This window comes from Pantherophis guttatus, chromosome 6, assembly GCF_059756535.1.
Source record: "Pantherophis guttatus breed Tessera chromosome 6, ASM5975653v1, whole genome shotgun sequence".
NCBI classification, from domain to species: Eukaryota; Metazoa; Chordata; class Lepidosauria; order Squamata; family Colubridae; genus Pantherophis; species Pantherophis guttatus.
In genome coordinates this window covers 97,757,371-97,767,331 of record NC_142068.1, presented here as the reverse complement: position 1 = coordinate 97,767,331, position 9,961 = coordinate 97,757,371, and the positions used below count along the sequence as shown (strand labels likewise).

Here is a 9,961-nt window from a genome sequence, read left to right as displayed (position 1 = left end):
GATGTTCATAATCTTGTATGGGATGGAGGCATCCGCTCATTTTACTCATTGCGTAAAGTCAGTTGGAGGAAAAACTCATGAAAGGATGGACTTTCCCCTAGAGATGACAGTCCAAGGTTGGCCCCAGATAGGAAGGGCCTGAAATTCCCCAGAGACATCCCGGCCTCCCTTTCTAAGCACTGGGCTGCCCCCTTTCCTAGCTCTATATTTCCCAAGCAGACCAGGTTTCTACCAGAACGTGACTATCGCCCTTGATGAGGACTAGCAGCTTTTTTGTGCCTGTGTGGCCAATGGATCACGACTTGGAGAGAGGCCCTCCTGCCTGGCTGGTGTCCCATGTGGAGAGCTCAGCACAAGCTGCCTCAGCCCCTCCAGCAACCGGTTAGTGATCTGGAGCATGAGAGCACATTCTGCTTACAGAGCTGGAAAGCGGGCATGTTTTATTAATGGCCGTATTTTAAAAAAATTCTTTTAAGAAAGCAGCACAGCCGTATCGTGTTGTCTGATGTATGTTGGATACCCGGCTTTGGAAAGTATTATTAACTCAGGGTATAAAATCAATGCTTATAAAACTGCAAGTCTTTCGCATTTCGAAAGATAAATGGCTGATAGCAACAGAAGGAAAAAAGAATAAGGAATATGGAGCAGCCCCATCAATCTCAATGCACACACACACACACTCCAGTGTAACAAACAAGCTAATTGTTGCTTCATTTACATATATCTGCATAATTTTTTTTAAAGGCAACCCAGAGCCAATCAAATCTTTAAAATATCTCCCATTGGTGCCCTGTTGATTATCTTGCTTAATTGTTAGAGCTTCAGGCTAATAAAAGCTTTGGAGAAATGAAAGAAATCAGAAGGCAGCTCTTTGTTTTCTCATGGAAGAAACAAACACTAGTGGAAATCAAAGCCCAACCAAAGGATTAAACTGGTGTTGGAGCCTTGACAGGGACTTGAAAAAAGAGCCTTCCAGGCTCCTCCAGCCAATTCTGTGCAAAAATCTTTGAAGGCTCCCCAATTGAATTGTTCCTCTTTATCAGACAAGCATTTCATGGCTGCTCTCTTACCTTTCGTAATGTCTGCGTGTGCAAGTGGCTGCACTGGTGCTCCCGGGATTTCCACCTAATTCGTCATAAATATGTTTCCATTGTCGACGGGCTGTGATCTGCAAAAGTGGCAATGGACAATTTAATCTCGCACTTTCACATATTGTGTGTGCATGTGCGCGCGTGCAGCAACAAATGTACATGTGAAACATATAGGACAGCAGGAAGCACAAGCCATAAAGCCAGTGCATAATAAGCTAACATGGATCCCTATAGCATACAAGGTTTTGCACATTTCTTTCACCTACCTTTTATTTTTTCTGGAATTGCATTTTGTTTCTGTCTCTTTAGTAAGCTATCTCACTATTTTGTGTATGCAATTTCTTGGGTTAAAAAAAAAAGCATTCAGTCACTGAGAGCATTAACCATTAAAATGCTTTCTGAGAAATCTCCTGGTAAATTATAAACATGAATCCTAAACTCAGCATAAATAATGACTGCAGAATTATTTTATTGAGTTAGTGACAAGGAATTACAGCTGTAAGCCTCAATCCATCACATTCTCCAGTAAATCCATCCAGAAATACAATTTGTGTAACTTGATACGAGCTGTTTATTTTCACTCATCTGAGCTAGTAAAATATATAGATCAAACGGTAATGAAATCTAAACACTCTCTAAGATTAATATCTGAAGTATGTCCTAGAATTGGCTAAATAAAAGAAAACAAACATCTGATAACATGTTAAATTGCAAGCTATGACTTTTATGTGCCCGATCTTTGTACAGGAAATAGGATTAGCAGAGAAACAGATGGAAGATGTGGCAAGAGAACTGAAGGGGTCTTCATTATTTTATACAGTCCAAACTACTTTAAAATAGGACAGGAGGGGGAGAAAAAGCTTGATAGGATTCATGCGTGACAAAAGAGGGAGAGTGGAAAATAGAGAGAAAATGATTGGGGGGGGGAATTCAGTTCTATTTTGCAGTGGGTCTTGCAGCTCTGGGGAACAAAGACAGGGCATGGTTAAAGGGAGCTGGTGCTGCTGGTCAGATCAGAACCAAAGTAAATCAATGCCCAAAGTTGTCAAGTTGGCAGAGTAGGTAGGTGTGTGTGTGTGTGTGTGTGTGTGTGTGTGTTATAATTTTAATCTGAAAAGGAGATGAATGGAGGAGAATTAATTAGTACTGTATAGAACCTATACATTTCCTGTTCTGCATGAAGATAAAATGCCTTCTTTGCAAAAAGCAAGCACCAGAAGCAAAACACTTGTTACTTGGTAATATTATAATTTCAGACAAACAACGTTATCTTTGTTTTCTTCTCTTTAGTTATAATCACTACCTCTTTCAGATGGAGATTAAGTCAAAATGCCTCTTTATTCAACTCTAACCTGAAATATTTGAGGTTTGGTAGAACTGGCTTAAAGGTGGGCAAATTCACCTGTATCTTTTCTTCCTAGCCTTGTCTGGTGGGGATGAAGACTCACTAAACATGCCTATTTGATGTTTTGCCAGGACTAGACCAAGACATGACCTCTGGGTCTACTGTGCCCACTGAACTCTAACGGCAAGGGAGGGAAGGATTTGTGCTTCCAGAACAGTAGTGGGTTGCTACCGGTTCGCCCCGGTTTGGACGAAGCGGTAGCAGCAGTGGCGGGGGGTTCCACCCACCTGCCCGAACGTCATCAAATACGCTCTGTGCATGTACAGAAGTGGTGTGTGTGCGTGCGAGCGAACCGGTAGGAAAGGTAAGTGAAACCCACCCCTGTTCCAGAGATGGTGGCCTTGCCCACCAACACAAAAGATTGTGTAGTGGGTGGGTGCCTCTTTCTTCTTCTGGGGCAGGGGCTCCTTGAAAAGAGGGGACAGTGATGGACAACAGAGGTTGCAGGCGAAGTGAGTTCCCATTCATTCTGTGGGTGAGGCAGCTTTGCTTTCACCCCATTCAGGCAGCGAGTGGTTTCCTCCAGGGATGGAACTGTAGGTGCTGCCAGGAATGGCAGGAGAAGAAGACAGGCTTGCTCTCAGTTCTGCAGGCAGCAATAAGCCATGACTTGTGGGCAATAGTCCTCAGAGCATCGCAGACAATCATCTCACATGATGTAACATATTTGAGAGAGAAAATCATTTCTGGGGTGCCAGCAGGTCTTGCATGTTTACCCCCAAATCATAGTTGATGTGAGAAAACTGGGCTTCTTAGTCTCTGAGGTCAGTCACTTGATAACTAAGCCTGCGTGTCGAACCCTGGATATTTGCATGTTTGCCTTTAGAATGTCCTTCCTTAAAACAACCCTTGCTAGAAAATGTATTCCCTATTTTAGAGAAGGTTTCATCCAGTGGTGGGATTCAGCCAGTTTGCACCACTTTGGGAGAACCGGTTGTTAACTTTCTGAGCAGTTTGGCACACTGGTTGTTGGAAGAAATCATTAGGGCAGAGAACCGGTTGTTAAATTGCCTGAATCCCACCACTGGTTCCATCCACCTTCAAACGGAGACACCTGGAACACGAGATTCTCACTTCAATCCCTTGCAAATGAAACTCTCCTATTAGATAGTTCTTTTCATGTATAAAATTGAATTAATTGAAAATAAATATACGATTAATTCCCAACACAGAAATGTCTTATTTTAAATATGCATCTGCATCAACTCGTGGCATTTTGGAACACCTCACAAATTTGTCTTCTGTTGGTGGGCCATGTAATGTTATATTCCATTGTGACAATATAAACACTGTACTTGGCTTTAATTAAGGGTGCAGATACTACTTCATAGTTATTTCTATTTGCAAAACAGGCTGTCACAACTGTCTTACATGCTTTTTCTGAAATGCACATAATTCAAAGCCACGGTGTCTTTCCCATTTTTCTCTCTTAAGTATTATTGCCTTCTTGTTGTTCAGTTGCTTCTAATGCTTCATGATCTAACAAGCATCTTTTCACCAGGACTGGAAGTTTCTGCTTGGGCCATTATCTGTGGCAGCTGGCCAAATAGTCTTCTGTCCGCCTCTTCTTCAATTCCTCCGAGCATCAGAGCCTGTTCCAAGGACTCCCACCTTTGCATTATGTTCCTAAAGTAACTCAGTTTTAGCCTCATTCCTAGTGATTTTAGTGAACAGCCCCGTGTGACTTCATCTGGTGTTGAATGATGGATTGGTTCTTCAGGCTGTCCAAGCTTCTGTCAACAATTTTCTCGAGTACCAAAATTCAAAAGCATTCATCTTTTTTTGCTTAGCCTTTCCGATGGTCCAGCTTTCATAGCCATATGCCACAACTGAGCAGGCGTGGGCTTGACAATACATACCGTGGTTGTCCATGTGATGTCTCAGCAGTTTAACATTCTGTGTAGATTTCTGCTAATCCCTCTTCCAAGTAGCAAATGTCTCTTTGTTGCATGGCTCTAGCTGCCATTCCTCTGCAAACTTTATCCTAGGAGGGTAAATAAAGTCTGTTACTATTCAACTTCTTTGCTCCCTATTTGCTTTGGATTGGCATTTCCTGTTAACATAATCTTTTGAATTTTGATTTTTTTTTAATGTTGAGCAGCAGATGGGATTTTGCATTCTCTCCTTTCACTTTCAATACAAGATTCCCAAATCTTTCTCATTTTCAGCCTTCCTGGTTTCATCAGCAGTTTCCATCTGAATTTCTGCTTTTTTTAACTGAACAGTTCCTTGTGATTTATTCTGCATTTAAATTAAGCATTGGTATAAAATCTTGCACATTCCTTTCCCGACTTTGAACCATTCAGTTGCTCCAGAAACCTTTCCCACTCTTCTTCCTGGCGATCATAGTTTTTAAAGGAGAAGACCCAGTTTGCTGTGGGATGGACACACAGCCAAAGTCCTATGTAGAAGCAACAAAGCAAAAATCATCATCTTTTTGAAGTGCCCTTGTCTTTTCCGTAATGCCACAGCACTGTGATTTCAGCCACTAATGCCTTTCTTCTATTGAGCTGCCATTTTTGGCAGTTTTATGTCCAGCTGCGGAGGAAATCTGAACGGCAACATCTTGTGCTCTGTACTTGGGGAGACTTCTCCGGCAGTCCCCTTGCATGGTCATAAACTGGCCAATATCAATGGGTCTTTTCCAGGCCTTTGGCTTTGCTGCCTCTTCTGCACCAATCTGCCAACCTCAAGGAGGAGATGCCAATCGGTTTGGCCGCTATTTCATCAACTCCTGCAGTGGTGTCCTCAGCAGCTTTTTCTGGGAGCTGCTAAACTTCCCCTTTTGTATCTCTAGCTCCACTGGTCAGGTTTTCTTCCTGTATGTACCTCTTAGCACTTGGGGAAGTTTTTAATCATAAATGGGATGCATTTTCAACTGGGTATATTCACTTCTGTAAGAATATCCTCCCCTCCCCCCCCTGAAAGATGGCTGGTACCAACCAGCCCCAGGACATCATCCAATTCCTTCCTGACAATAAAGCACTGACCCCAAAGTGCGCTTGAAGCCAAGCCCAGGAAAAGCAGGTTCAACAAACGGTTTCATTTTCCAAATGAAAGCTTTTCTTTTCTTTTTTTCTTTTCTTTTTTTTTCTTCCAGCGAATAAAATATGTGCTATTTACAGCATTGAAATAGATGCTTATTAAAATCAGACCAACCCTAAAACCAAGTTTGAAAAGCTTTCTGGAATAGAAAAGTCTATCCAAATTTCCTCCTAAGAGTTAAATGGCTGAAGGCTCTATAAGGAATGGAGTTCCTTAAAATTATAACAATTGAGAAGCTGCAAAACTGAAAGGAGAACCAAGAGACCAAGAGCAGGAGAGTTCTACTGGCTTAATTTGGGATTTCTGGCAACATTTAATCACTGTTGCAAAATAGATGTTTTTTTACCACTTTTACTGGTTGAGGGGGAAAACGTTGCTTCCTGCACCCAAATGCCCACGGGCTCAATGCGATTTCAAATGTTGTCACAATTTGTGCTAAACCAGGGGTCTCCAACCTTGGCAACTTTAAAACTTTTGGACTTCAACTCCCAGAATTCTTCAGCCAGCAAAGGAAAGCTGGCTGAGGAATTCTGGGAGTTGAAGTCCACAAGTCTTAAAGTTGCCAAGGTTGGAGACCCCTGTGCCAAACAGAGCCAGAAATCAAAGCTAAATTCTCAGTTCAAGCACACGATATGCCTGCTATGTTTAGAATCCTTCTGGATTTCTTTCCAATTTCCATTTTGGCACCTTGTTTGGGAATTCATTCCTGTCTCTGTGACCCAGGACCCTTGGGGGACAGGATGATGGGAATCTTTTTGATTTGATAATTCAAAGGGACATCAATTTTTAAACTGGCCATGTTTAGGCACCATCCCCAGTGAAAGCCAAGCTTCTTGCCGCATGCTTTGGAACAGAATGTTAATTACAATATTTTCATTTCATGTTTTAAGTATGGCAGTAACCATATTAAACTTGCAATTTTCCTTCAAAGCATGACCCACTAAATTTAATGGGGATTACTCCTGAATAAATAAGAACAGATTTAGCCACGCAAGTAGACTAAAACAAAAGGAACAAATGTCAATTAAAGGGCGAGCTAAAAAAACGGCTTGTATGCGTTGATTATTTCCTGTAATAACAAAAGCATCTCAACATCCATTAGCAACATAGTTATTAAAGTGAAACAATACACTTTTTCTTACTAGTTCCAGGATGATTTGTTGTTTTGCTTAAACACATTTCAAGTTTTATGTTATTTCATTGCAGCGTAAGGGCAGACAACCTGTGTGCTTTCTGAACAAAGGCAAAAACTAGGGTTTTCCATACATCCAGGTAGGCCTGGTGAATGTGCTTGGAATCCAGCTGGCTAAAGAAGGCTCCAATTAACCTGAGGCCATGAAAACATTTCCACTGATGAACCTTTTATGTCAACTGGATCTTGTTACAGATGCCATCTCTCTTTCTCGGTCATATCAGGCAGTTCTTTCTTCTCCTTTTAAGATCTTAATCACAGTTTGTGACTCCAATATTTGTTGGTTTGGGACACATGCTGTAAAATCCACAACCATCAATTTTCCCCACGAGCTAAAAATAAAGTCTCTGTGTCAGATACTGTTAGCTGATAAAAAGGATCAGTGCACTGTGTTCCCTCCCCACTCATTTAAAACTTTAGATAACTTCCTGTTTATATGGCCTGACCCTTTTCTGCAAAAGGCTGTCACCATTCAAAACAAGAAGAGACACCGCAGTGCACTACACTGTAATGGACATGGCTGATTGCTTTTTAAAGTATTTAATACATTTCCCACATTTGACAAGAACAGATGTCAGGGACTATGCCAAGGCAAATGTTCTTTTATGCAATCTTGGCTAGTTGTACAAGAATATCCCTCTCTTAACATAGGAAAAAATTACAGACCCAAACAATTTCCTTGACAAGGAAGAGTTACGTATGTTTTCCACTCAGAGTTGGGTTTTTTGGTTTTCTTTCTTTCTTTTTTTTAACTACAAGTTTACAGTTTTGCCAAGCCTGGAATTAATTCAGACTGTTTCCAAAAGAGAACCCCATAAATTCAAAGTGTTTTCTGCTGAACTGTGGAGGTTTTTTTTTTGTTTTGGTATATTTAATGCACACATGGCAAAAACATGAGAAAATTAAGAGTGCACAATTTTTTTTCTCTGAAGTTACTTCAACACTTACTGTTTCATATCCTCCCAGTTTTTGAGCAGCTTGAAACATAGTCCAAAGGTTAACTGTTAGAGGGACAATAAGCATTGAGATAAGCATTGCATTAACCATCTTTCCAAGAAAGGCAAATGAAACAATCTTTCTTTGACAACGAAGCAAGAAAAACAATAATCACATCCACACGTTTAGACAAAAACAGACAAACAGTCTGAGAAACACATTTACATAATTCAAAGTGTAAAGTCTGCCCTTTGCACATATGCCATTCTGTTAAAAACCGCAAGGGGAACATTCTACTTGGATCCAGTTACAGGTATTAGAAAACAATTACTTCCTCCAAGATACAAAATAATCAGTACTTCTCCCAGTAAACAAAGGAAGCGTTGTTGTATATGCTCCTAAATCGAGGGCATTGATTAATTAAGAACAGGGCATTTCCTTAAAGTGGCCTAACTAAGAGAGCAGTAATTGTGAACACAGATACAAGGCGAGAGAAGAGCCAGAGAGAAGGGCCAGATCCAGAAGCTGCCTCCACCCAGCAGCCCATGTGCTCCTCCTGCCACCTGGGGCAGGTAAGGGACAGATGGCCCTGGAGAGGGGGCTCTTCCAGGGGGCTCTGTCCAAGATGTCTTCCCTCTAATTCCCATCAGAGCTACTACCTGTGTTTCCCCAAAAATAAGACTCTGTCTTATTTTTTTGAACCCTGAAATAAGCGCTTGGCCTTATTTTTGGGGAGGTTTTATTATTTTGGGGCGTGTGGAGCAAGATGGGGCTCCTCTTGCTGTCTTACCTGATTTCCAGCTCTGTGTTTAAATATTTATGGGGAGGGCTTATTTTTGGGGAGGCTTATTTTAGTGCATGTGCTCAAAAGCCTGATTGAGCTTATTATCAGGGATGTCTTATTTTTGGGAAAACAGGGTAGATGCCAGAGTGGGGGTGCAACCCCCCCCAAGATTGGATGTGGAAGGTTGCTCTAAGCCAGGGGTCTCCAACCTTGGCAACTTTAAGACTTTTGGGCTTCAACTCCCAGAATTCCTTAGCCAGCAAAGCAAAGCTGGCTGAGGAATTCTGGGAGTTGAAGTCCTCCAGGCTTAAAATTGCCAAGGTTGGAGACCCTTGTTCTAAGCTAAGGTTAGAGATGCTTGGGGGAGGGGGGGAATGTTCTCTCTTTATGCCTTAAATTTCTAGACATTTTGGTTCAGCTCAGCTCTGGGTACAAAATGTTTCCTGTAGAGACCTGCCCTTAGAACAACTAAGAGTGCAACGGCTTTGCTTTCTTTCTTTCCAATTACAATTGAGGCATTAATCATCTGGAGAATGGCTGATGTGGATGTGTTTCTGGGCCTGTTTCCTTGTGTCCAACACTTGGCAGGAGGATTGGGGAAATACTAGAGGCAGCCCTGGGAAAGGGTGCTCACCCCGATCCCTTGAGCTTGGTGATCCTGGCCGCTCCCCGTCCCTCTAATCCTTGCTGAATCTGAAGAGCCTCATAGCAATGGGACAAACAACTCTTCCTTCAAGGAACATGTGAATGGTCACTGATCTTCACTTACAGGAAACCGTTGACAAGCTTTCACGAAAGTCAGCCTCTCTCAGGCAAAAGGACTGAACCAGCCCATTCAATTGTCCAACGTTGCAAAAAAGCCAAAGGCATGTCTTGCTTGGGTTTAGTCAAGAGCAGGGGTCTCCAATCTTGGCAATTCTAAGACTTTTGGAATTCTGGGAATTGAAGTCCACAAGTCTTAAAATTACCAAGATTGGAGTCCCCTGGTCAAGAGACAGTCAACTTCAAAAGCCCAAGTGGAATTTTTGTGTGTATGGAGGTGGGTGGGACAGCTGGGACAACAGTTGACTGCACTTTCTTCAAATATGTTGTTTTCCTTCAAATTTGGAACATTTCTTGAGTAAAATGAACACTTTTCAACGTCCACCTTTTAGATATTGAAGCCATGAAAATAATTTCTAAAAGCTGAAGCAGTCCACGTGAAGACCTAGAAACTGCAGAGGTTCTATAAAAAGAACTTCCAGCCAAGGTGACAAGGATGGAGACTTCACAGTCGTCTCAATGTCAGAAAGGGCACCCTTACATCTCCATCGCTTTCTCTCTTCTCTTTTCTCCTGCCTTTAGCTGAACAGGGCTGAGCACCAACTGATTTCTACTGCAGGTACTAAATTAAAGCAATCAGACTGAGCATCATTAGAGAGCGTGAGTTTGGGGTTACACTGAATAAGTGCCCTTCAGCATCTAAATGCCAATTGTTATTATTGTTTTAGAATTCACCATGATCTACA

At 41.8% G+C, this 9,961-nt stretch overlaps 1 protein-coding gene across 2 annotated transcripts in view; it reads right to left on the bottom strand.

The window, feature by feature from the left end:
• The window catches only part of ARID5B (AT-rich interaction domain 5B), a 130,527-nt gene that overhangs the window by 18,425 nt on the left and 102,141 nt on the right, over positions 1-9,961 (bottom strand). For both annotated transcript variants that reach the window (XM_034435313.3, XM_087872298.1), the window contains 2 exons: positions 7,682-7,734; positions 1,071-1,168 (listed from right to left, as the gene is read on the bottom strand). In XM_034435313.3, the coding sequence (XP_034291204.2) occupies positions 1,071-1,168; positions 7,682-7,734 (151 nt within the window). The remainder of the gene's footprint in view (positions 1-1,070; positions 1,169-7,681; positions 7,735-9,961) is intronic.